Raw genomic sequence first — 26,470 nt, forward strand, 5'->3', positions numbered from 1 at the left:
CCAGGGCTCAAGAGACAAACCCTGAGGAAATATGACACCGGACCGGTCGGCCCACATCGCGATTGAAAATTTACAGAGGGCAGAATATCTTATCTGGGTGCGCCTCGACTTTGGAATCCTATCGCAGAGAGAAACAGCGATTTAAAAAAAAAAAAAAAAAAAAGAACATGAAAACATTTAAATCATACCAGAAAAAAAGCAGTAAGTAGATAAAGTTTCATGTTTAAAAAAAAGACCTTGAGATAACTCATTTTCAGGAATTGTTTATTGTTTGCGACATGATGAATTTAAGTTTTGCACTCGTCGGTGAAAATGTATCGAAAATCGGTTCTTAATTAAAGACTGAAGACAATGAAATCGTTGAGCTCTGCTTGAAGTGCTGACTCAGCGGGCACGAGCCAGCAGGGCTGGGTCTGAGGTGGGGAAAAACTGCTGTCAGCGGCCGTGGATCTACATAGGAAAGATAGCGCTCGGTCACACACTGACTGTCGTGATGTAACAGCACGCACACGCACACAAAAATCACATCTATAAATATGATACCTGGAAACGCTGATTTCCTGGCCTTTGATTTTAAGTTTTGGTGACATAGGTTGGAGCACTTCTTCATAAAAAACGGGCTTTTGAGCTGAAAAGAGGAAGCGGGGCAATAAAAGCTGTCATCAGTCTCAATGGATTCCCGCGTGGTTTTCGTCATCTATTTTTTTCCACTCTTGGTTTTTCTGTGTGTGCATTTTGAACTGGGGTGTGCACACAGGGAGTCCTCGGTCTACGACTGAGATCCATTCCGACGGTAGCGACATTAAAGTCAGAATTTATAGCAAAATTCTTTGTGGAAAAAACAAATACAATGAAATAAACGAGATGGTGTATTTAGGATTATGGCTGAGAGGTGGATGGAGAAGAAGAAGAAGAAGGGGAGGCTGTGCTCAGCTACTGCGAAGGAACCCGGTCCTCAATGCTCTCCATCTCGACAAGTATCAAAAAAACCTCGTTTTGTGATCATTGCATCCGACATACGGACGGAAGCCTTCACATGCTCTAAAATACAGGCTTTGTCTTTTAATAATTGCCACCGCGGTCGACCAAACTGAAGCCTCGGTGGTGTTGGTGTCTCTCCTTCCTCCGATCTTTTTATGATCTTGAGCTTCGTTTCCATGGTAACGTATTTTCTTTTGGCAGCGGAAAGACACAGGTTTCTTCTTTGGGGCGATAATGTCTAAAAAGGAGGGCGAAAAATGCGACGATACAAACACGGACAAGCATTAGCCAGACAAAATGGTGGACGGTGGAGGGGGCGTTGTAAAGCCGAAACGTCTTAAGTCGAGACCGTCTTAAACCGAGGACTCCCTGTACATGCATACACAAAAGAAAAAAAGTTACCTAAAATTCCTTCGGCATTATCGTCCGAAGTCTGCTGCCTTAAAACCGGCCAGAGGTATTTTTCTCCCGCGTTACGGTGAAGCAAAATGATCAATCGTGTCTCGCCAAGTGTGATCTCAACTTCCTTGTCCCGTTTAATCACTGTCACGCTGGAGAGAGGCAAGGTTTTAGGTCAAAACACAGCACAGTAGTTCAAATTTCCAAGCGTAAATTACTCCTAGCGCACTCGTGCACAAAGCACGAGGACAATCATTTATGAATGAAGGGAAAAATGGTGGTACAGTACATGTGCAGTACATCTGCTTAAGTGGCAGATGCAGTAAATGTTGAAACAATGGGGCCACGGCGCAGTACTGCATTCCGCCACTCACCTTCCAGCCACGACGACCTCCTGTTCCGTGACCCACCGCAATCTCTGTACAGGTTTTCCGTCGTTGAGGATGAGGACAACATTCGTGCCGACGTCGATTATGCCGTTGGGACTGAAGTGGACAACGATTTTGCTGAAGCCTCCTTGGTCGTCCAGAGCGCCGTTCACAGACAGTTCTAGGGAAAACGAGGCAGTTAGCGACGCAACAGCTCACGACAATTAAAGAAAATGGATGAATCCACGCAACAACTGAGAAATCCAATATATATTTGAAAATAGAGAATTTAAAAATGGGTACAGTGAAGAAAACAAGTATTTGAACACCCTGCTATATTGGAAGTTCTCCCAGTTAGAAATCATGGAGGGGTCTGAAATTTTCATCGTAGGTGCATGTCCACCATGAGAGAGATCATCTAAAGAGACACATCCAGAAATCACAATGTATGCTTTATTTGTGTGATACAACTGCAAATAAGTATTTGAACACCTGAGAAAACCAATGTTAATACAGTAGCCTTTGTTTGCATTTACAGAGGTCAAACGTTTCCTGTAGTTGTTCACCAGGTTTGCACACACCGCAGGAGGGATTTTGGCCCACTTTGGCCCACACAGATCTTCTCTAGATCAGACAGGTTTCTGGGCTGTCGCTGAGAAACACGACGTTTCAGCTCCCTCCAAAGATTTCCCATTGGGTTTAAATCTAGAGACTGGCCAGAACCTTGATATGCTTCATACGGAGCCACTCCTTGGTTTTCCTGGCTGTGTGCTTCGGGTCGTCGTCATGTCGAAAGACCCAGCCACGACCCATCTTCAATGCTCTGACTGAGGGAACGAGGTTGTTCCCCAAAATCTCACAATACATGGCCGCGGTCATCCTCTCCTTAATACAGTGCAGTCATCTTGTCCCATGTGCAGAAAAACACACCCAAAGCATGATGCTACCACCCCCGCACTTCACAGTCGGGATGGTGTTCTTAGGATGAAACTCATCATTCGTCTTCCAAACACGGTTAGCGGAATTATGACCAAAAAGTTCCATTTTGGTCTGATCTGACCACAAAACTTTCCCCTCTGTATCATCCAAATGGTCATTGGGAAACTTAAGACGGGCCTTGACATGTGCTGGTTTAAGTAGGGGAACCTTCCATGCCGTGCGTGATTTCAAACCATGGCGTATTAGTGTCTTTATGCAGCTAATGACCTCACACAGGCGGATTTGATTCAGGATAATACATGGAGTGGAGGTGGACTTTTAAAGGTGGACTAACAGGTCTTTCAGAGTCAGAATTCTAGCTAATAGACAGGTGTTCAAATACTTATTTGCAGCTGTATCAAACAAATCGTTAAAAAAATATCATAGATTGTGATTTCTGGATTTTTTTTTAGATGATCTTTCTCTCACAGTGGACTTGCACCTACGATGAAAATTTCAGACCACTCCAAGATTTCTAAGTGGGAGAACTTGCAATATAGCAGGGTGTTCAAATACTTGTTTTCTTCACTGTATGCCTTCTCGTTCAAATTTGAAACATCTAAAAATGTGAAGAAAATCTCTGAGATTGGATGGAAAAACTCTTGGTCGATTTGTCATGGAACGAACCAAAGATACAAAAGAAAGAGCGCATGTTGCGAGAAAGTGCTCGTCACATGACCGACCTGCGCTGGGGAGGCGAAGGAGTTGAAGTTGAATGTGTCCAGGGATGTCGAAACACAGCGGAAGGGATTGATTCTCAGCTTGGAGCAAAAAGCGGATGAGAAATGGAACTGTGACGGGAAGGGAACATGAAATGACTCAACGGCATCAATCAATAAATACTCGAGAGTGCAATTTCTAAATGGTGATTGTAGAAAAGCAAAATAGGGCGCACGGGTACGCACAGCCATTTGAGGAAGAATAAAATATATATGCAATTTTGAAAGTAAACACGAGACACTCATTATGGTCTCTCAACCAATCGGAGACAGCGTAGGGCCGGAACCCCTTGTGATTGTGCGTGTTGGGCGTGGCTGAAACGCGCACGCTAGTATTCTGGAAGCTAGGTTTTCCGACAGCTAGCATGTAGCTGTACGGTGGACCTTTCCAACCTGTCAATCACTCGTACTATAATAGCCAATCAGATAGCCGCATTGTCTTAACCCCTGATTTGACACACCCCTCTCGCCATATTGTCCCACAAGCGATGCTGGTTGTCAGTAGCGTGCGCTTGGAAAAGTTAATGTTACAAAGAAAATGGTCCTCAGATGCGCTTGGGGAATGTCCAATTCTGATGAAAGATATCCGGCTAGGTTGATTCATTTTCCAAAGCCTAAAACACAGTTGACAAAGTGTCTACGATGGATTAAGGCTCGCGGAAGAGCGCGCGTACAACTGAATGTGGACAATATCAACAAAGACAAGGCTGTATGTTCGAAGGGAAGTATCTTCTCTGAGTTTGATGGAATTATTATCAGTGCTTTATACATTGCAGGAGAAAAACTGACCCGTTGAATGAACTGTGTCATGTTTTATGCTGAAGAGTCGGTGTTAGTGATACGTAAATACGCGATGTCATACAAGGAAAAATGTCTATTTGCTTATTTGTATCTGACGCATTTGTCGAAAAACCTACCGCAATATTATCTGGAATACACGATAGAGAATCAACTTCAAACCTGTCAATCGCCATTTTGGAAGCTTGTGGGATATGGCTAAGGGGGCGGAGCTCAAGATTGCCATCGGAAAGCTCCATTCCAGACGCACCCAAGAAAAAAAAAAAGTTAGGCGCACCAGCGTAACTGGTGCAAAACGTTTGCATCGAGCTCAGTCTTACCGGGTTTTAGGGTTGCGAGGATGCCGGGAAAGTGCTTGTGATGATCGACCACATTAACTGCAAAATACAGACAATGATTCAGAGCGTAAACATCAACGTTATGGGCAGAAACAGTTTGTTTCATGTCAAGATAATAGCGTTGTTTGCATGGTCATCAAAGCATCGTCCTGTGGTCAAAACACAACTTAACTTAATTCCAAGAGCACTTATGCAGCTGAAATTCTCATGAGCAGGGCTTGGCCACTGCCAAGAGAGGCCATTTGCCGGTTCGTTGCCTTGTGTTAGTGAGCTGCATTCACTGCCTGTGGGACTCTCCGCTTCTAAGTGCAAGGTTTGGTTTGATCCTGTCCTATTGAGTTGTTAGTTTGTCCCATAGTCATCAGACCTCGGTGCATGTCTTTTGGATACCGCCTAGCCTTGCGTTTCTGTGCCTCTGTGTGACCCAGTTTACGTAATAAACTACATTGAAAATTGTGCCTCTGCCTCGAAGTCCTGCATTTGGGTCCACCCCCGCAATGTTAAATAAAGAGTTGTACATACATGAAAAATTGAAAACAAAGCAAGTCGCTGGAAGATTTGCTGTCGTTCGTAGCTCATTAAACCGCGTGACTTCGGGCCTCTCTTATCAGAGGTCAAACTTACCAGTAGTTTGTATGTCATATGCCACGTCTGGCATGGGACGTGCAGCTACTTCGTAAGTTGCTGGAAAGGAAGGCAAACGTGCAATGAATGACAACAACAGAACGTAACATTAGCTCCGCCTCCCCATGAAAGGAAATAATACGCAACACACTATCTAGTGAACTTCATCTACACAAGTTTATCTTAGTTTTGCATGTATTGTATGCCATACCTGCTACATACATACTAAAAAAAAAGAATAAAAAATGAATTCTTGTTTGTTACGCGGTACCAGATTGCATAACAATTATTTTCTTTTTTTTTTAAAGGCATGATATGTTTTTTGACGACATGTTAAACTGCGCCGTATTTGTCCTCCGTATGAAATCAAGGAAGATAAGCAAATTATACTCTGTATGACGCAAAACAGCACTCAGTTATCAATGGGCATGATTATCGATGTAAAGATAGAACTGTTTGAGAAAACTCTTATACTGTACTGGATCTGATGAGTTTATGGAGATCCACCAAATAAATGAATAAAAAAAAATATTGTCAAGACAATGAAGAGAAAAAAAATACATCTTTAGTACTTCTGCAATCATGTTGTTGTGACATCTTACCATGAACACGTGCATGACCTGTCCAAAAAACAAAAAAAAAGATCTTAATTCATGCCAGAAAAAAAGACATTTACAGTAATATGAATGCAACGACTAGCAAGTAATTTTAAAAATGATGAAAAGCTCTGAGCACTGAAGTTGAGGGCAGAAAATGTTCAACAAGTCACATCATATTTGTTCCCTCATCTCTGTTGTTCATGTCATACCAGGTATGCCGCTTCTGCCTGTCACACACACACACACACACACACACACACAAATGAATTCATGCATTCAATGAAAGCTTCTTAAAAATCATTTGACATGAATTCAGCGTCATCTTGTTTTCCATTTCGGTAACTGAGTAATTTGGAATGTCTTTCATGAACAAAATGGGCAAATCAATTTATGTTATCCGTGAGATATTATGATACACTACAATAAATTCAGGTCATGTTTCGTTGCAGTTTTTTTATTTACGTACCTGAAAGACCCGGAGTTCCTACCAAACACACACACACAAAAAATGGAATTAAATACATAAACGTGACCTCAAAACAAGAAGCTGAAACACGAGTGAAATCTTTTCGATTTGCAAAGTTTTGCTTCTATTCTATTCATGTTTTGTTTCCTATACATTTTTATGTTTTGTTGTTTCTTTTCTTATTATTTTTTGTTTCTTTTCGAAATGATTCACATTATAACGTGTAATTAATCACATTATTACATGAAACATATGTTATAACATGAAACATCCACAATATAACGAGAAACATATCACATTATAATGTGATAGCAACCTTTTTTTTTCGGGTGTGGCAACAATTTGCTTCCGTAAGTCATTTTAAAATACTGGAAAGACATTAAACAAAATTTGAAGAAAATTATGAAAGTCCAGATTCTGTTAAAAAATAATTGCCTGGGATTAATACCAGTACACTGTAAAGGGACCAGAAAATGAATACATATATTGTATTTTGGCACTAGCAAGCAAAAAAGCCATCACTAAGAAATGGTGGATAAAGAATCTTTAAAATGGAGAAATTAACTTTCATTTTGAGGCAAGAACAACGTTTCATTGCAGTTTTCTTATTTACGTACCTGAAAGACCCGGAATTCCTACCAAACACACACACACACACACACACACACACACACACATAAAATGGAATTAAATACATAAACAGGACCTCAAAACAAGAAGCTGAGACATGAGTGAAATCTTTTCGATTTGCAAAGTTTTGCTTCTATTCTATTCATGTTTTGTTTCCTATACATTTTTTTGTTTTGTTGTTTCTTTTCTTATTATTTTTTGTTTCTTTTCGTTTTTTCATTGACTCATGCTGTTACTGCGGGTAACTGGTTCATTTCATGTTATATCATGAAACTTTTCATGTTATCATGTGAAATGAATTATGTTATAACATGAAATGATTCACGTTATAACGTGTAGTTAATCACATTATTACTTGAAACATATGTGATAACATGAAACATCCACATTATAAAGTGAAACATATCACGTGATAACGTGATAGCAACCTTTTTTTTTTTTCGGGTGTGGCAACAATACGCTTCCGTAAATCATTTTAAAATACTGGAAAGACATTGAACAAAATTTGGAGAAAATTATGAAAGTCCAGATTCTGTTAAAAAATAATTGCCTGGGATTAATACCAGTACACTGTAAAGGGACCAGAAAATGAATACATATACGGTATTTTGGCACCAGCAAGCAAAAAAAGCCATCACTAAGAAATGGTTGATAAAGAATCTTTAAAATGGATAAATTAACTTTCATTTTGAGGCAAGAACAACGTTTCATTGCAATTTTCTTATTTACGTACCTGAAAGACCCGGAATTCCTACCAAACACACACACAAAAAATGGAATTAAATACATAAACATGACCTCAAAACAAGACGCTGAGACACGAGTGAAATCTTTTCGATTTGCAAAGTTTTGCTTCTATTCTATTCATGTTTTGTTTCCTTTATATTTTTTTGTTTTGTTGTTTCTTTTCTTGTTATTTTTTTGTTTCTTTTCATTTTTTCATTTACTCATGCCGTTACTGCGGGTAACTGGTTCATTTCATGTTATAACATGAAACTTTTCATGTAATCATGTGAAATGAATTATGTTATAACATGAAATGATTCCCGTTATAATTTGTAATTAATCACATTATTAAATGAAACATATGTTATAACATGAAACATCCACATTATAAAGCGAAACATATCACGTTATAACGTCCAGATTCCGTTAAAATTTGAAACTTTTTCCCTGGGATTAATACCGGACACTGTAAAGGGACCAGAAAATGAATACATATAAGATATTTTGGCACTAGCAAGCAAAAAAGCCATCACTAAGAAATGGTAGATAAAGAATCTTTAAAATGAAGAAATTAACTTTCATTTTGAGGTAAGAACAACCTTTCATTGCAGTTTTCTTATTTACGTACCTCCAGGACTATCCACTCCTACCAAACACACACGAAAAAAATGAATTAAATACATAAACATGACCTCAAAACAGGAACCTTAGACACAAGTGAAATCTTTTCAATTTATAATTTTTTGCTTCTATTCTATTCTATTCATGTTTTGTTTCCCATATTGTTTTTTGTTTTGTTTTGTTTCTTTTCTTACTATTTTTTTCTTTCTTTTCATTTTTTCATTTTTTTTCATGCTGTTACTGTGGGTAACTAGTGCATATCCACATTATAACATGAAAATTAGTTATATATGAAAATGTTCATGTTATAATGTGAAAATGAATCATGTCATAACATGAAATGATTCATGTTATAATGTGTAATTAATCACATTATAACGTGAAACAATTCATGTTATAATGTGATAGCGACAATTTTTTATTTTTTTTTTTGGGGTGTGGCAGTAATACGCTTCCGTAAATCATTTTCACATAGTAGAAAGACAAAGAAAATATGGAGAAAATTATGAAAGTCCAGATTCCATTAAAATTTTAAACTTTTTGCCTGGGATGAATACCGGACACTGTAAAGAGACCAGAAAATGAATACACATACGTTATTTTGTCACGAGCAAGCAAAAAAAGCTATCACAGGGAAATGGTTGATAAAGGATCTTTGAAATTTTACTTTACATTTTACTGTTTAGTCCACATGAATGATACTCACTGGGAAGAAGATATGAGGAGGTGACGAACCCCCTCTTCGGTGAGATAGACCCTAGCCTAGTAAATTGACGTGAAGCGGGGGTCATCCCGCCAGGTCCTGGAGATCCCTCGGAGGGTTTATTAAGCACCTCCGTGTTCTCCGTCGTCGGCTTGGTGACCACCATGGAAGTGAGCGGGGTCACGAAGTTGTACTTGAGCGACAGCCACAAAGTCTCGTTCTTCATTCTCTCCTTCTCGGCTCCCGACAGCTGCAACCTGTGGTGGGAAAATGTTCAAACGCAGAACGCGTAATCAACATGCGGTGCGGGGCTTTTTTTTCTGTGGCATTTTAATGTGTAGTACAAGAATGCCCTGACCATATCCAGAAGTAGTTGTAATAGTCATCTTGAGTTGACAAAGTTGACAGCAAATTATTAATCCATTGATGATCACTGATGGTGTTGTGGTACACACGCCTGACTTTTGGGATCGATTGCTGAGTGATGGTGTCAATATCTACCCTGCGACTGACTGGCGACCGGTTCAGGGTGTAGTCTGCTTTTCGCCCGAAGCTAGCTCGGAGGATAAGCGGCTCAGAAAATGAAGCGGCTTGGATAATGGATAGATGGATGGATATTATCCATCTGTCCATTTCTGAGCCGCTTATTCTAACAAGGGTTGCCGGAGTGCTGTAGGCTAACCCAGGTATCATTGAGCAGGAAGTGGGGTACACCCTGAACTGGTTGCCAGCCAATCGCAGGGCACACGGAGACAGACAATAGTCCCACTCACAATCCCACCTAGGGGCAATTTAGAGCGCCCAATTAATGTTGCATGTTTTTGGGGATGGGGGAGGAAACCGGAGTGCCCGGAGAAAACCCACGCAGGCACGGAGAGAACATGCAACCTCCACACGAGCGGAAAGCAAACGAACAGGTCTTTGAGGGTCAGAATTCTAGCTGATAGACGGGTGTTCAAAAACCTATTTGGAGCTGTATCATACAAATAGATAATTTTTTTAAAAATCATACATTGGGATTTCTGGATTGTTCTTTTTAGATGATCTCTCTCACAGTGGACATGCACCTACGATGAAAATTTCAGACTCCTCCATGATTTCTAAGTGGGAGAACTTGCAAGATAGCAGGGTGTTCAAATACTTATTTTCGTCACTGTAGTTAGCAGCATTTAGTATTTACTGACTCTTTCTGAAGGAGTTGTTTGACAGTCAGGTAGGCCCAAACCCTCTGGATGTTGCTATCATCCGTGGACTCTGGGGTGCGCTTTGTCTCGGAGAAAACAATGCTCGCATTCCTCTGCAGGGGGCAAAAGAATTTTTTTAGTGCAAGAAATTTCAACAAGACAAATAATGTCCACTGAAGAAGGATTCCGACCGAAATGGCCACGACGCGCGGGACGAAGTTTTCAATGTTGTTGTCGACGATCTGACCGGCAACCACAATCTCAGAACCGTTGTAATACTGACTGAAGTTGGTCTGGGTCAGATTGGCGCCGCCGTTATAGACCATTGTCACGTCCGTCAAAAGCGGTTTTGCCACCTCGTCGTAGAAGCCCTGTCGAAAAAGAGATTCGCTGACTATCGTCACTTTATGAGGCCAAAAATAACATTTGCCTCACTCATATCAAAATCTCACCACAATTTTAAAAGCCTCTCCCTCTGTTATCCCCTCAAAAAAACTCTCATAACATCATAAAAACTTTCACACTAACGAGCAGTTTTCACACACCAAAGAAAAAAACTCACACGCACACCTAAGAAAATGCACTCACATAAAAAAAATCTCATACACACCAAAAAGCTGTCAAAAACTTCTCACACTCACCAACAAAACTCACACACCAAAAAGCATTTCAGTCACTACAACAATAACACCTAACACCACAAAAAAAACTCGCATACACTGGAAAAGAGGAAAAAAAAACCAATTATTCTTGACCCCAAAAAACTCTCACAAACAAAAACACATACGAAAAAAAAAACTCATGCTGACCAAAAATATCTGACTTAGAATGAAAACTTCTCACACACAAATAAAATACACTCACAAAAAACGGTCACAGTAACCCAAATAGAAAAACTTACCCAGCCAAAAACTTCTCAACACTCACCAACAAAACTCACACATTAAAAAAAACAATTTCCACCCACCCCAAAAAAAATCTCATGTCCTTTTAAAACCCTTTCACCATCACTCCCAAAACTTCTCACACTCACCAACAAAACTCTCACTTAAAAAAACTCACAGACCAAAAAGTATTTCAGTCACAACAAAAATAACATCTCACACCACAAAAAAATCTCGCATACACTGGAAAAGGTGTAAACTAAAAAAATTATTCTCGACCCCCAAAAACTCTCGCTAACAAAAAAGCATACCAAAAAAACCTCATGCTGACCCAAAAACGTCTGACTCAGAATTAAAACTTCACACTCAAATAAAACTCATACTCCCAAAAAACTGTCGCAGATACAAAAACTTACTCAGCTAGAAACTTCTCACACTCACCAACAAAACTCACACATCAAAAAAATCATTTCCGCCCCACCCAAAAAAACTCTCCTGTCCTTTTAAAACTCTTTCACTATCACCCCCAAAACCTCTCACACTCGCCAGCAAAACTCACAGATCAAAAACTCACACACCAAAAAAGCATTTCAGTCATAACAAAAATAACATCTCACACCACAAAAAAATTTGCATACACAGGAAAATATGTAAACAAAAAAAAATAATATTCTCGACCGCAAAAAACTCTCACTAACAAAAACACATTTGAAAAAAAACTCATGGTGACCCAAAAACCTCTGACAATTAAAACTTCACATGCAAATAAAACACACTCACAGAAAAACGGTCACAGTAACCCAAAAAAAAATTTATCCAACCAAAAACCTCTCACACTTACCAACAAAACTCACACATCAAAAAACTCATTTCCACCCCACCCCAGAAAAATCTCATGTTCTTTTAAAACCCTTTCACTATCACCACCAAAAACTCAATTAATAAACCTTCACCTGACAAAAAAAATCATTAAAAATCAAATTAGCCTCACATTTACCTAAAAACTTCTTACTCTTAAGAAACCCCTCACATGCGCAAAATCTAAAAACTCTCATGCACAACAAAAAATCTGACACCCGTCCCACAAAAAAAAGTCATCACTCCAAAACGACTCTCAAACACATGTAAAAAAACCTCACACGATCAAAAATACTCACACACACAAACTTAAGAAATTCACATACAGTTTATAGAAAACTAAAACAAAAAACACACAATTGACACAAAAATATCATTCACACACACAAAAAAAAAACTCTCACACTAAAATCAGCGTCGAAGTTGAATTGGATCCGATCCCGGCCGTTGCTTTAGTGAGATAAAATAAATTATGGATGAAAAAAAAAAAAATTACCTTCAGCTGTAAATCGGCATCAGAGTCAGGATAAATACGTCGCGCGACGCCATTGTTCTGAAGGGCCAACTTCTCAAGGAAATTAAAGTTGACGTCAAAACCGAAACCAAGACAGTAGAGCGGGTATTTGTCTTGAATGGCCTCCATCACGTTGCCTTGGATCCGCTCGAGGTCGGTCACACCTGCGGTACGGGAAGACCAGGGGGGAAAAAAAAAAACATTTTCATTTTCCATCCATTTTCTTTGCCGCTTATCCTCACAAAGTTCGCGGGAGTGCCGGAGTGCCTATCCCGGCTGTCAACGGGGAGGAGGCGGGGTACACCCTGAACTGCACATAGAGAGTCTACGGCTTCAAGTCTTACGTTAACGGATTCAGGCGCTGTGACGGCATGAACTAAAATACATGTGGCATTTTGTCATATTTTCGTTTCGAGCTTTCATCGCACCCTACATCCAGTTATTTAATGTCCTATTGTGTGCGTGCGTTGGGTTAACCTGATGTGGGGTCTCCATCCGTGAGGAGGATGAGGATAGAAGCTGAACCTTTCCTGGGGTTATCGTTCAACATGCGCGATCCATCCAACAAAGCGTCATTAATATTGGTGCCTAGAACAGGTAAAAACAACAATATGGTTACTAGCGTCAAAATATTGCTAATTGCAAAGAAAAAACTAAATCACCTCCTTTCGCCATAATGTTCCGTGCAAATTCTTTTGCATTTTGCAAATTTTTGGAGTTAGCCTGAACAAGTTCTCGCTTCCAGTAAGACACGGTGTTGTCGAAAGTGATGAGACCGAAGAAGTCATCCTCCGCCATGTCGTTCAGGATATGGATCAATGCCGTACGGGTCTGAAAGACAGAAGATTTGACTGTCGTAATTTCCGGCCTACAAGCCGCCACTTTATGTCAACCCTGCGGTTTATGCGTTAGCGCTCCAGGTTATAAGCCTCGGTACACAGAGTTTAACGCTAGTGCCTTGCTAATGCTGGCGCCGTGCTAACGCTAGCCCCGTGCTAACGCTAGCATTAGCACACCTGGTTATAAGTCTCAGTACACAGAGTTTAATGCTAGGACCGCGCGAATGCTAGCTCCGCGCTAACACTAGCCACATGCTAATGCTAGCGTTAGCGCACCTGGTTATAAGCCTCGGTACACAGAGTTTAACGCTAGCACCGTGCTAACGCTAGCGCCGCGCTAGCGTTAAATTCTTTCCGTGTACCGAGGCTTCGTAACGGGGTGCGCTCTGTAGGCCGGGAATTACGGTACTTCAATGGTGAAGACCAACTTTAAGTGAAAAAACAACAACAACAAAAAACATCATACATAGCATGTAAAAAAAAAAAAAAAATCAAAATACGATACCTGTTCTATTTTCTTGCCGTGCATGGAACCACTTTTGTCGATGAGAAAGACAACGTTCTTTGGAATGGAGGGAAGATCCGATGGAGCAAAGTGATGAAGAAAATATCCACTTGATGTCTGGAGGGGCGGGAAACAAGATATAAAAACAATCTCATGAAGTGAAGTGTTCGACATCATACTGCATAGAAAATTATACTACCGGACTACACTAATAGGTACACCAAAAATTGATTTCGTGAACATATTGTTGTACAAGTGTACCTAATGATTTGTCTGGGGGCTTGAGTGTAAATTAAATTCAAGTTTCCTTTCACCTTGATGTCCCCCAGTGACTTGTTTCTGTTGACGTCATAAACGATGATCAGATCTCCATTCATGCCCTCCTCGCCGCAGCTGTCACATGTTTTCTGTTGTTCCACTGTCGGGTAAAAATGAACCGAGGCCTGCAAAGTTTCGATGTACAATGTGGAATAGGTACAGAGTGGATTTAAAAAAACATCTGAAAGTGGGTCACGGACTTCTCACGACACCAGAATGAGAGAACATGACGCAATTGAGCAACTTCAGTTTATTATGGCTTACTTTAACCAGGATCCCTCGCAGGATCGTGCCGTGGTCTGTTGTTCACTGATTTCTTTGGCGTAAATTGCAAAAATCTACGTCGGCTGCGGAGAAATTCAGCTCCACTAGCCTGTCAATTAGCTGCTAGATAGCTTCTGAGGATTTTATGACTTCACCCAGTTGATTCTACCGCAGTCACAGGCGCATCCGTGATTCATGATTAGCTACGTGTACAAATGCAATAAACCAAGGAAGTAAACGCAGAGTGGCAGCATTGTAGCTCTTACAATAAACTAGAACATCCTTCTTTGATTTGTTATGTTTGTAACGCGAACACTCTGATTCAGGGTTTGCCTTTTTCAGTTCAAATCACCACCCACTTGTTCGTAGCTCGAGCTGCTACTACACGTACTCGCGGTCAAATGACTTCAGAGTTTTTGTGGTCAACATCATTGATATTTTTGTCCTTTTGCCTTCTGCCTGCAAGCAAAAGCTCGCACTTCCTGCCTTTCCCAGGTGTACTCGCCACAACCCTCCGCTCAACTCATCCAATCACGTTCGGTCACTTTAACGGCCTCCCAGACAGTCAGAACTGAATTAAGTCTGGTTTTCAGACTGGGATTGTTGGTGGTTTTATGTTTCCAACTGTTAGAAGACGAAGGGTAATTTGTGATTGGATGAGTGAGTTGGGAACTGGTGGTGACTGGATAGAACCAGAGGAGAGTCATCGCGTGTCTGTATGAAAGAGTTCTTGGATGGGTACTTGGAAGCCAGGTAATAGCCGTAAAATGTCCAATCACTGTCACAATGTTTTACCTCCTTGTCAGCAATTTCTTTGGTGACAGCATCAGCCAGAGCCCCGGTGCTAAGTCCTCCTTTAACGTGGAGGAAATCGACTCCTGCGTCCTCCCGTATGTGCACATCCACCTGAAATTTGGGATGGATAAATCAAGACCCGTGCAACGGTTGCGGATTACTGATCAGAAAAGCCAATGGAAGACGTCCACCTTGAAGTCTTTGACGGGCTGCATGGGGCGAGCGTGGATCTGGAGCTCATACTTGCCCAGCTTGCGTTTGAGAAGTTCTTCATACGTTAGTTGGAAGGTCACTTTTTTTAGAGCGGCCACTGTCACTGAGGTCTTAAACTCCTCGAGGGTCCTCCCCACTGAGCTGTTACACATAACCAATAAAACCAACATTGACACTCAAACCATCCCAGAGTGGGAACCGAACCAACGCAGCCTGCACAGAAGTCGGGCGAGATCCCAGTGACGGGGCTTTTGGTTTACATTTCACTTCTAATGATCCTGTAGAGTCGGACTCTACCTGACGATGCCGGCACTTTCACCGCGGGACACGGCTTCTGTGTACTGCTGCTGAGCTTCTTCTTTGGCCTTCACTACGCCGTCATACGCCTTCCCGTCCATAAACCTGAGAGCCAATCAGGAAAAGGTCGAGGTCATTCCAGAACCATGTTTTTTTTCCTTTGTGGTCAATGTGGCATTCGGAACCCACCGAGGTCCACAGACCGTAGCTTGGGGGGTCCGCATAATGTTTCTTTAGAAATGACATGAGCGTAATTTCCGACTTTTTTCCACACGTTTTCAACCCTGCGGTTTATGCAGTGATGTGGCTAAATTGTGCATTTTTTCTAACGTCCACAAGGGGGCACTCGGGTGGAAAAGTTAAGAGTGAGACCGTGGGAATATACAGTATGTGCCGAGGTTTGGCCCTGTTAGCCCTGCGCTAGCGTGTTACTGCCGTGTCTCGGTGATTTTTACCGGTATGTTTTTTTTTTTTAACCGGCCCTATTAGCGTGGCGCTAGCGTGTTACTGCCGTGTCTCGGTGATTTTTATCGGTATGTTTTTTTTTTTTTTTTTAACTGGCCCTGTTAGTGCGACGGTAGCGTGTTACTGCCGTGTCTCAGTGATTTTTACCGGCACGTTTTTTTCTTAACCGGCCCTGTTGGCGCAGCGCTAGCATTACCATTCACATTAGTGTGGCGCTAGCGTTAGCACGGCACCAGCGGTAGCGCAGCGCGGGCGTTAGGGCGGCGCTAGCATTAAACTCACTTTGTACTGTCTTTGTAAATATCCCGTGTTTCAATGTGTTTTTCAATGTGGACACTTGCGGCTTTTACACAGCCGTGGTGTATGTATGTACCAAACGGTATTTCCTTTACAAATGTACCGGCTGAGGCTTATTACCAGGTGCGCTCTGGAGGCTGGGAATTACGGTATATAATTTGAAAAGTGTATACCTGCACACGGGTGCACAGACACTGTCAAAGTGGTGCTCAAGCACCATCCCTTTTGCCCGTGGCAAGAACAATTTTCCTCTCAGTAAATATTTTTTTTTGCCAGGAGGAAACATTGTCCGGGATGCTCAGGCCACCAAACACTTTTGAATCTTTGTAAAACTTCCTTTTTACCGATGGCCTCGTAAAAAAGTTTGTTTTCAAAACTGAATAAATGATTTCAAACACAGTGTGTGTGTGTGTGTTTTTTTTTCTTCTCTCGATTATACAGATCGCCATGAAATGGTTGTCAACTGCACCCACATCCTGAATTTGGTGATGAAGGCATTCTTGGGAATCCGCACATGGAATTCTATTTCCTGGGACTCGTCCTTACGGTTGACCACGCGACTGGCGATGACGGTGGTGGCGTAACGACTGGTCACGGTGGAGTTGACGTGAAAACTGTAGATCTCCCAGTCATCCTGCGCAAACAGTTGGGGAGGGGGCGGGGGCGGGGGTGGGGCGGTCTCAGCTGAGCAAAGATCAAATCATTGCGGAAAAACAAAGAGTGACGGACATGCGAGCTCATTGGCCGACGGGAAAACACCCTCATTTCCTCTCCTTTTTTCTCTTTAAACTCATAGTAGGTTTAAGTAATAACTTCATGCGGATACTACACTGAAGTGTGTTGGATATTTAGCAATTATTCATGTCTGCCGAGACAAGAAAACTGTACACAAAATGCCAGAACAGCGTACTGACAAGGGCGTCTCCTAGCGTTGGTCTCCGTCGAAAATCATCTTACCTTGAGTTGCGTGGTACCAAAGGCCAGAAGCAGCCCGAAGATGCTGACTCGCAGCACTGTTCTCTCCATGGTGGTACCCACCCGAGTGAAGCCAGAACTTCTAAAAAGTCGCCTTTTAAACTCAAACAGCCGATGCGTGTACATGTGTGTACATAACGTTGAACTTCAGGGCAAACTCCTCTCTGCTTGTTTGAACAACCCTCGCTAGCACCCGGCCACAACGCTGCAAACGATTTCATCAGATCCAAAATACGTTTTTACAACAAACGATAACATTAAAGGCACATTTTTTAATCGATGCTGAAATTTGTGACTAATATCTTTGCAGAATAAAGCAAAAATTTTGGGAAGACCTTTCTGCATGATGCAGTGCAGTCCTGCGCCAGTGCATACGACAATGTAATAACAGTAATTAAAAAAAAAGTGCTAAATTACAAAAGTGTCAATCATAATTAAGCATTATAATCTTTGCAAAAGTAGACAGATTGATACGGCGACTGGATATCGTTGACCTATTGTGTAAGAGTCGCTGCCAGGAACTATCGAGTACGTGAAAGGTTAACAGCTTTTTCAGAAATGTACCAATGTTAACGTGAACCCAGCCGAGAGGAATTGTGGCCTCGACATGCAAAGAAAAACAATGTTATTCCATCCATCCATCTTCGTAGCCGCTTATCCTCACAAGGGTCGCGAGGAGGGCTGGAGCCTATCCCAGCTGCCAAAGGGGAAAAGGCGAGGTACACCCTGAACTGGCCGCCAGCCAATCGCGGGCTGACAAACAGAGACAAACAGCCGCAGTCACAATCACACCTTGGGGCAATTTAGAGTGTCCAATTACTGTTGCATAATTTTGGGGTGTGGGAGGAGAAAACCCACGCAGGCACGGGGAGAACATGCAAACTCCACAAAGGCAGGTCGGGGATCGAACCCGGGACCTCAGAACTGTGAGGCCAACGCTTTCCAGCTGATCCACGGTGCCGCCATAAGTGGTTGAATTCCGGAATTTGATTTCTGACTTCTCAGAGAAGAACGCTGAGTTGGTTCAAATTTGGGCAGAAGAAAAAAATGAACCTGGGTAATCTTCATTTTTAATAAGAATGTAAAAAAAATTGTCAGAGAGCTCTTCATGATGGTGGATGGTCTCGAATACCACCAATGATGATCAGTGATCTAATAACTTGTTAAGTATTGTCCAGTATACTTACAGTATTTCATTTCATCGTGTTCAGTGTGCTACTCACCAGTATTTTGGGGGGGGGGGGGCAGCACACCCATGCATTTACACATTGCGGGCCTGTATGAAGACCTCGATGAGGCGCAAAACATACTTGACACACACACACATAAAAATGAAATACAACACGTCATGAAATGAAATCTGTATTTCATAAAATATATTTACAATTGGACAGTTTACCACCCTAAACAATCTTTGTAGAGGTTTTTCCTTTAAGTGTTTGCCACGGACTAAAGAGGCTGTGCGGAGATTTCAAATTTTGGAAAAATGAACTTGATGCCTTAATGAACAACATGAATTCAACTTAAACTTTAATGGTCATTTGCTCACTATCTGACGCATATTTACATATTATGAATCACTACAGTATACGGTCATGGCCAAAATGAATAGTCAGTCTACTCATTTTTCTGATATTGTACGGATATAAATCAGGCAAGATGAAGCAGATGAACGTGTTGGAAGGTGAAACAATTTAAAAGGCTGCAAGGGAGGCACAACATTTGTGAGAATGCTCAGAATCATGTCGCAGTTTCTAATGTACTTAAATAAAAACAATAAAGCATGATACAAATGACGTACGTGGTGTCTTCACCGCTTTCGTCAACAATCAGCCAATTTTGAGGCCTCCACGCCGTGGCGCATCCCGCGCTGGCGTTTTCTGCCGGAAAGCCGAATTTTTCCGCCACATTGTGAACGTTCGGTGTATTCACAAATGACTTCAACGAGTCAACAAGCAGCGGGGGAAAAAAATGCAGGACCGATTGAAGGAGATTGAATAGCAGGGGTGTCAAAGTCATTTTTGTCACGGGCCACATTGTAGTTCCGACTTCCCTCAGAGGGCCGTTATGAAGCCGTGAAAATCTTCCGCCTCATCATATTTACACAGGAAATTTATGAACTAGTTTTGCAATCAGAAATCAAGCGTAATGGGTTTTTCAACTACTGTTCATGTTTGGTAACACAAAAAAAATGATTGCATTTATGATATGACAATTTGAAATTTTGTCACAGATTATCACAAATATCATGGAAATTGATATAGATGTTTTGCCTTTGCGGGCCACATAAAATCGCCTGGCGGGCCGGATCTGGCCCCCCGAGCCTTGAGTTTGACACGCGTTGTATAGTGTATACATTTGTGATTTTTTTTTTTTCTAGGGTTACAATCTGTGCTACTTTATGAACTGCGTCATGATGAGAATATAAGAATTAAATTACCTTTTTTTTCCCCAGTCTATTTTTATGATTCTAATGACAGAATTTAAAGATACATCAGGAATAACTCACGGCTGCCTCAAACTAAACGCGCATATTCGGAAATTACAATAAAAGGCACACTCGCAGGTGGCGTTCACCTGAAGGTCAAAGTTCATTCCGACGCTCATATAATATTCCAAGCGCTTTTGCTGGAAGCGTTTCGTTGATGAGGGTGGGGGGAGAGAAAAAAAAAAAAAACGTAACCTTGGACCTGATGGAGCTAGTCGGGGCTCCTGCGGTCCAGAAGCCTTCACAGTGGCGGCCGATGATGCGGACTGTTTATAGCGGTTGCACTGAGACACAAACACACACACAGCAACATCCTAAGGATCGTCATCTGCTGTCAGATGTACAAACGCGCAATCTATGTACAGAAGAGCAAGAGTTCCTATATTACAGCTTGACTGTCTGGCCAACTGAGCAGCAACAATAGTAAAGTACGTACAAGCAATGATTTAAGTCGTCAAGATCTACAATTACGCTGCACTCGATGATGTGGCCATGAGGTATGCAAACGAGAGACCAGAGGATGCGACAATGGTAACGTACGCGCTGGTTAAATAAACTATGTACAATATATGCACGTCATGGGCTTGAACTACAATGACATTTCTTTTTTGGTAAAAGACTTGGAAGACGCATTGCTCCTCATCGGATTAAAGAGTTCTTGCTTTGGGGTCCGCCGACCGATATGATGCACTTGGGATGGAAGCATCCTGGCTTGAGGGAGTGCCAGGAAAGGCAAAGATTCCAGAAGGAAGGGCGAGGGGCACCCGAGGCGATCGGCTAAGACGGAGAGGGGAGGACTGGACCCGGAAGCGGACAGGCGAGATGAGCTGACAAATGGTGCCGGGGCCCGTGGAGGACTGGTTGTTGATTGTCGGCATGCCGCCGCCGTCGGGCCATGACGGGGGACGCTGGATGCTTTCCACACCCGGGGTCATCCACGATGACACCTTGAGGGTTGGATCATGGATTACATACATTGGCTTTCACAGGGGACTCACTTCAACCTTCCACACGTAGACAATTTCAGTGGAACCGGAGTGGCAAGTTAGACTACATCACACGTGTCGCCAGTCAGTCACAAAACATATTCTTCACCCAGTCACTCACATTTGAAAAATGTACGGGTGTAGTCAGTCATGCCCCCAGATATAAAGTTATGGGTGTGGCCCACCAGTCATGTCCGCAGATATAAAGTTGGGTTGTGTTTGTAATTATAAGTGTACCCCTTTAAGAGCGCAGGGGGCCGGTGTCAGGTAAACTGGGAAGTAGAAGTAGGCTGAGCAGCAAAGACTATGTGCTTTTGTGTTAAAAAAAAAAAAAAAAGACGTCAGGCTGTGGTTCACTGCGCTGGATCGGTTTTCATGTGCGCTGAGTGCGTGCAACAAGTGTGCAGTAGCGCAGCTTAGAAGAAACATTGGCCAAGACTACACAAAATAAGCGACGTCTTTCAATATCCATGGATTTCTACTCGTAACAAATTTTACGTGTGTGATTATTCGTGCTCGACTGTGCAGATTTGCGAGTGCAATGGCCCATGGGCGTGGACACACGTGTCAAATCACAGTGATTTGCAACTGTTGCTGCCTGCAATGAAGAATGCTTTGCTATGCCCCAAGTAACTGTTCCTGCCTGCAATGAAGAATGCTTTGCTCTGCCTGCAAAGAAGAATGCTTTGCTCTGCTCCAATTAGGTAACTGTTCCTGCCTGCAATGAAAAATGCTTTGCTCTCCTCCAATTAACTGTTCCTGCCTGCAATGAAGAATTATTTGTTCTGCCTGCAATGAAGAACGCTTTGTTCTGCTCCAAATAAGTGAATTTTCCTGCCTGCAATGAAGAATGCTTTGCTCTGCTCCAATTAAGTGACTGTTCCTGCCTGCAATAAAGAAGGCTTTGCTCTGCTCTCGATAACGTAGTAACAAATGTAGGATAAATAGGGGGGGAAATGTAGGAATAATTGTGAATATAATTATCATATGTCTGCTTCCAATAAAGAAATGCTTTGCTCTGCCTGCAATGAAGAATGCTTTTCTCTGCTCTGCTCTGCTCTGTTCTAGATGACGTGGTAGCAAATGTAGGATAAGCAGGGGGGAAATGTATGAATAATTATGAAAATAATTATCATACATCTGCTTCCAATAAAGAAATGCTTTGCTCTGCTCTTGATAACGTGGCATGTGGCGCGTATGTGATGCACTGCAAACTTACCTCTGAGGTACTTGCAAGCTGACTTGGCGGAAGCATCCGATCCAGTTGCCGCCCGCCGACGCCCAGGGATTTGGTACGCGGCCTGTGAGCGACAATAAGAACCTCGTGCGTCCAGTCATCCATCAGTCTCTGCAGATCTTCAGGCAGGACTATTTTGGCGGTGTCGAGGGATGGACCGGCGAAGGCGCCCGTCTTGTTGTTGCTGTTGTTGGCTTGAGCTTGCGCCAGTCCCGTCACTGACTGGTGAGGGGGTGGTGTGGCGGCGGCGGGGGGCTGCTGCTGAGTTGGATTGACACCCCCTAGCCCAGGACCGGGCCCTGGTGTAAAAGAAAAACACCCACATAGCATCATCCCGTCACGATGAGGAATATTTTAAATTACATTTTCAATCCAAAGTATGTTAATTGTTTTAAACTTTTACAGCAGTGGTAAAATATACAACACAACTATTATTCTCATCGATATTATTATGACTCCTAAACTCAATAATATAACTATAAGTCAAGCTAAAAACAGGCTACAATTTGTGAGTGTGCAAATTTATGCGGAAATTGAAACAAGATCATAGTTATAAGTGTTCTTAGATTTTTTTCTGACATAAAATGGCCGCCTTGGCTCACTAAAAGGTTGGGAAACAGCCATGTACGCTACATGATTGCAAAATCATTTACACCCATGAAATTAACTACGTACTGTTGCCTCGCTCTTTGCCAAGGCACAACCGCTTCAATGTTGACCCTGTGACAAAAAAAAAAAAAAAAAAAGATTTTACTGAATTTGTCCCGCTCTTATTTTACGGGAGAATCGTGTTTGTGACAACGAGATGCATTGAGCCTAAAAAAAAAAAAAAAAAACAATAAAGGAGCAAACTAAAGTTGAATTAGAAGCAAAATGGCCGGCCTCCCGGAATGAGCGCAACAGCAAAGTGCAGCGTGTGGAGCGGAGAGGAAGAAAGAAATTTATGAATACAGAATGTACATGCTTGATATTATACAAACAACGTGGCTGACTCAGTAATACACTCACCAACCACCTCCTCAATCGAATGAGAAACAATACAAGAGCTCATCAATATTCTACATTCAAAATGATAACGTAGCTTTGTTGTGATAACGCCTATGCACAAAGCACTCACAAACAACCATCCATCCATCCATTTTCTTTGCCACTTATCCTCACGAGGGTCGCGGGGAGCGCTGGAGCCTATCCCAGCTGCCAACGAGCAGGAGGCGGGGTACACCCCGAACTGGTTGCCAGCCAATCGCAGGGCACACGGGGACAAACAGCCGCATTAACAATCACACCTATGGGCAATTTAGAGTGTCCAATTAATGTTGGATGTTTTTGGGATGTGGGAGGAAACCGGAGTGCCCACCCAGAGAAAACCCACGCAGGCACGGGGAGAACATGCAAACTCCCCACAGGCGGGGCTGGGATCAAACCGGGTTCCTAAGAACTGTGAGGCCAACACTTTACTGTGCCGCCACTTGCAAACATTTCGATACAGTTTTGCAGTTTCCAGGGATGTGGAAACTACATTCCATCCATCCATTTTCTTTGCCGCTTATCCTCACGAGGGTCGCGTTGAGTGCTGGAGCCTATCCCAGCTGTCAACGGGTGCACCCTGAACTGGTTGCCGGCCGATCGCAGGGCACATGGACACAAACAGCCGCACTCACAATCACACCTAGGGGCAATTTAGAGTGTCCAATTCATGTCACATGTTTTTGGGATGCGGTAGGAAACCAGAGTGCCCGGAGGAAACCCACGCAGGCACGGGGAGAACATGTTGGGATCGAACCCGGGTCCTCAGAACTGTGAGGCCAACCCTTTTCCAGCTGAGCCATCTGATTTTTTTTCATTATGTTGTTCATCTCATGTCGCTAAAAGCTACCAAAACATTCTAAATGGCATCTTGTTTTTTATTGATACAGTTCATGTAATGGCGCTTATTCGATGAGCATGTGCACGTTTGAATGTCGTGGCCGGTGAGTGTATAATACGCGACAGATCTGCGAGTGTGCACTGAGAGTTCATGAAAGCGATTCATGTGTTTATCCAAACCCGCGCATTAAAAGCGTCCCCTCGTTTTCACATCACTTTTAGCGGGCTTGGAAATTGAAACACATTTCGACATAGACTACCAGCCAATTCCGAAACCTACGTTGACTTCTTCGTGCCTAATTAACAATTTTTTTCCCCGCAGCTGTTTGAATAAACGTGGCAAAATGTGGGAAATGGATGCAAATAAAATAAAGAAGTGAAACGAAAACCGCACGCGTTTCAGAACAAACAACGTCACGGACGAGCGTAACAGTGGAGAAAGACACGCAAAGTAAAGGGAAGCAAAGCAGCAAGAGAAGAGATACAAACAGATAGATAAAGGCACAGGCCCACTGAGAAATCGAGCTCTGGGCTTGCTACTGGATTTATAAGTCACTCTCTCGGACGGTTGTGGGTAATTAGCCCAGCCTAAGAGGGGAGAAGACACCACAATAAGAAAAAGATGCGTTAACAATAAATGTGGGGAAAAAAAAAAGAGTCAGTTCATACGTCGGTCCAAGGTGCTGTCAAGTATCGCGATGTTCTGCCGGTGCTCACCTCGTCCTGGGGGAACTTGTGTGCTTGTGCCGTCTCCGGAAAACAGCCCGGCATAAATGTTGTCGGAGGACAAGGAGCCCTTGAGGGAGCAAGGCTGCTGGGTCTGCACGGGTTCTGAGGTGGAGCTGGGAATCGGGCTGGGGCAGGGGGGCTCCCTGGCGCGGGTGGCGACCGACGCCTTGGCTGGAGATCCGTTTAAACTCACGGTTGTCTCGCCGGTTCCTGGAATAGCTGACGATAACGCAGGCGTTACGTTGGCAACCGAACTCCCATCTCGGGCGACAGGCACGGTGTGACGATCTGAAGGATCCCCCGTGCTGAAAAATCTCCTTGTGATGAATGTGCATACGTTACTAACAGGGGAATTCTGGGTACGCATTAGACCGTACTGGGAAATCCCCCGGTCTCATCGTTCCCCTTCTTCGACATAGAGGGAGCTAACGTAGGTTATATCCTAACCTCAAAACAAATGATAAATAAGTTGTCGAGTGCCACGTGTTGAAGACACGTGGATGGGGATGTTTCAGACTGGCCGGAAGTGTACAAAAAATACGCGCATGCGCATTGGCACATTTGACTAAATAAACTGTAGCCTGGTGTCTCAGTTTGAACACTAGGGGGCACTGTTGTTATAGAGGGAGCAAAGTACACGGAAGATGAAGAACACAGATACAAGACTGATTTTTAAGAATAGTTATGAGATCAAACTGCGACATGATGATGATAATAGTAATGTAATGATATTTTATCCAGACCCAGTTTTTTATCTGCAGTGTTAATATTTGGTTAAGCCCCCCCCCCCCCCCTTTCTCCTCTGACGGGTTTCCTATGTGTTGAAGACCCACTTGTGAGCGCGCACGTTTGTTATGTCGGCAGCACTTGATCAGGGAGGGGAAAGGGCAGGCGGAGAGCTTTGCTAGCTCGAGAAATTCGAGTGACCTGATTTCAGATCGTTCGGCAGAAAAACGTCTGTAACTAAGGAATATGTGAGCAACAAAGAGGGGAGGGTCCTTAGGGATGGGTATGGGCAGAATGGTAAGGGAGTGCTGGGTTATGGAGGGACTTGTAGGTGAGGTAAAGGAACGTGGGTTGAAGTTTATGTTCACCCGGGATCCAGTGCGGGTTTTTTGTCATCACGGGCGTGACGACTTCAAAGCACGGAGTTCTGCGAATGGTTGCGTAATGATACATACGTTGATATTAAAGTACTCACTGGGTCTGCTCGAGTCGCTTTTATTCGTCACGTGTCGAAATTGCTGCACCAGAGGACTCAGGAGCTTCCCCGGTTTCAGCCTGTGCCTGCCGGACCGTTTTCGGCGAACTTTCGGCGCGGCAACGTGCGAGTACGTCAGGCCGGAGGGAGGGACTTTGCCGAGTCTGAGATAGAGCAGCTCCACTTCACCCCGCTGGTGGGCCTGGAGCTCGGAGATCTCCCTCAAATGTCTGAAGGAATCGGTGCAAGAAAACGACGGTCGTTCATCACTAATAAAACTAACAATCCATTTTGTCGTAGGGCTTGCCCGCATTAGAATTACGGGTGACTTAAAACCTCTTCCAGCAAGCTGGGACTTGGCATCAGTTCACCGCAAGACACGGAGACAAATCACAATTCACATCTACACTGAATTCAAGTCATATCTTCAATGGACCTGACATGCAGGCTCTTGGAATGTGGGAATCCTAAAACTCTGAATGCTTAAAGGGGGAAATCCAGTGCTTTGCATGAACAGTGTAGCCAATAGGTCATGTGATATGTACCCTATTTTGACAATATGATGAACCTGTGGCTGTAAATGTGGAATATTCGGCTAGTTCTTC

General features: G+C 42.9%; 2 protein-coding genes across 7 annotated transcripts in view; both read right to left on the bottom strand.

Annotated features, from left to right (window-relative positions):
• Window positions 1–279: 279 nt before the first annotated feature.
• On the bottom strand, window positions 280–17,409 carry itih3b.2 (inter-alpha-trypsin inhibitor heavy chain 3b, tandem duplicate 2). The gene is made up of 26 exons (XM_061832325.1): window positions 17,341–17,409; window positions 16,857–17,017; window positions 15,622–15,726; window positions 15,303–15,465; window positions 15,112–15,222; window positions 14,049–14,177; window positions 13,735–13,851; window positions 13,053–13,221; window positions 12,868–12,978; window positions 12,373–12,554; window positions 10,326–10,505; window positions 10,135–10,247; window positions 8,954–9,207; window positions 8,255–8,272; window positions 7,634–7,651; window positions 6,888–6,905; window positions 6,271–6,288; window positions 6,014–6,031; window positions 5,808–5,825; window positions 5,206–5,265; window positions 4,564–4,620; window positions 3,410–3,517; window positions 1,755–1,929; window positions 1,384–1,532; window positions 544–628; window positions 280–450 (listed from the first exon to the last, which is right to left on the bottom strand). The coding sequence occupies exons 1-26, from the start codon at window positions 17,407–17,409 to the stop codon at window positions 336–338; spliced, it is 2,721 nt and encodes a 906-aa protein (XP_061688309.1). The 3' UTR covers window positions 280–335.
• A 1,343-nt stretch (window positions 17,410–18,752) lies between these two features.
• wnk2 (WNK lysine deficient protein kinase 2) overlaps window positions 18,753–26,470 on the bottom strand; it is a 32,812-nt gene continuing 25,094 nt past the window's right edge. For 4 of the 6 annotated variants that reach the window (XM_061833384.1, XM_061833388.1, XM_061833385.1 and 1 more), the window contains 6 exons: window positions 25,866–26,095; window positions 24,653–24,883; window positions 24,425–24,523; window positions 22,745–22,789; window positions 22,052–22,368; window positions 18,753–20,793 (listed from right to left, as the gene is read on the bottom strand). In XM_061833384.1, coding sequence (XP_061689368.1) covers window positions 20,494–20,793; window positions 22,052–22,368; window positions 22,745–22,789; window positions 24,425–24,523; window positions 24,653–24,883; window positions 25,866–26,095 — 1,222 coding nt within the window. In that variant the 3' untranslated portion in view covers window positions 18,753–20,493. The remainder of the gene's footprint in view (window positions 20,794–22,051; window positions 22,369–22,744; window positions 22,790–24,424; window positions 24,524–24,652; window positions 24,884–25,865; window positions 26,096–26,470) is intronic. The other 2 variants (XM_061833386.1, XM_061833387.1) reach the window with 2 other exon arrangements.

Source organism: Syngnathoides biaculeatus, chromosome 10, assembly GCF_019802595.1.
Source record: "Syngnathoides biaculeatus isolate LvHL_M chromosome 10, ASM1980259v1, whole genome shotgun sequence".
NCBI classification, from domain to species: Eukaryota; Metazoa; Chordata; class Actinopteri; order Syngnathiformes; family Syngnathidae; genus Syngnathoides; species Syngnathoides biaculeatus.

Coding starts and splice junctions, on each gene's coding strand:
- itih3b.2 (XM_061832325.1), bottom strand. CDS start 17,409: ATGGAGAGAACAGTGCTGCGAGTCAGCATCTTCGGGCTGCTTCTGGCC. Junction 12,555..12,867: donor GGATGGAGACCCCACATCAG/GTTAACCCAACG, acceptor CCCGTACCGCAG/GTGTGACCGACCTCGAGCGG. Junction 10,506..12,372: donor ATGCCGATTTACAGCTGAAG/GTAATTTTTTTT, acceptor CTTTTTCGACAG/GGCTTCTACGACGAGGTGGC.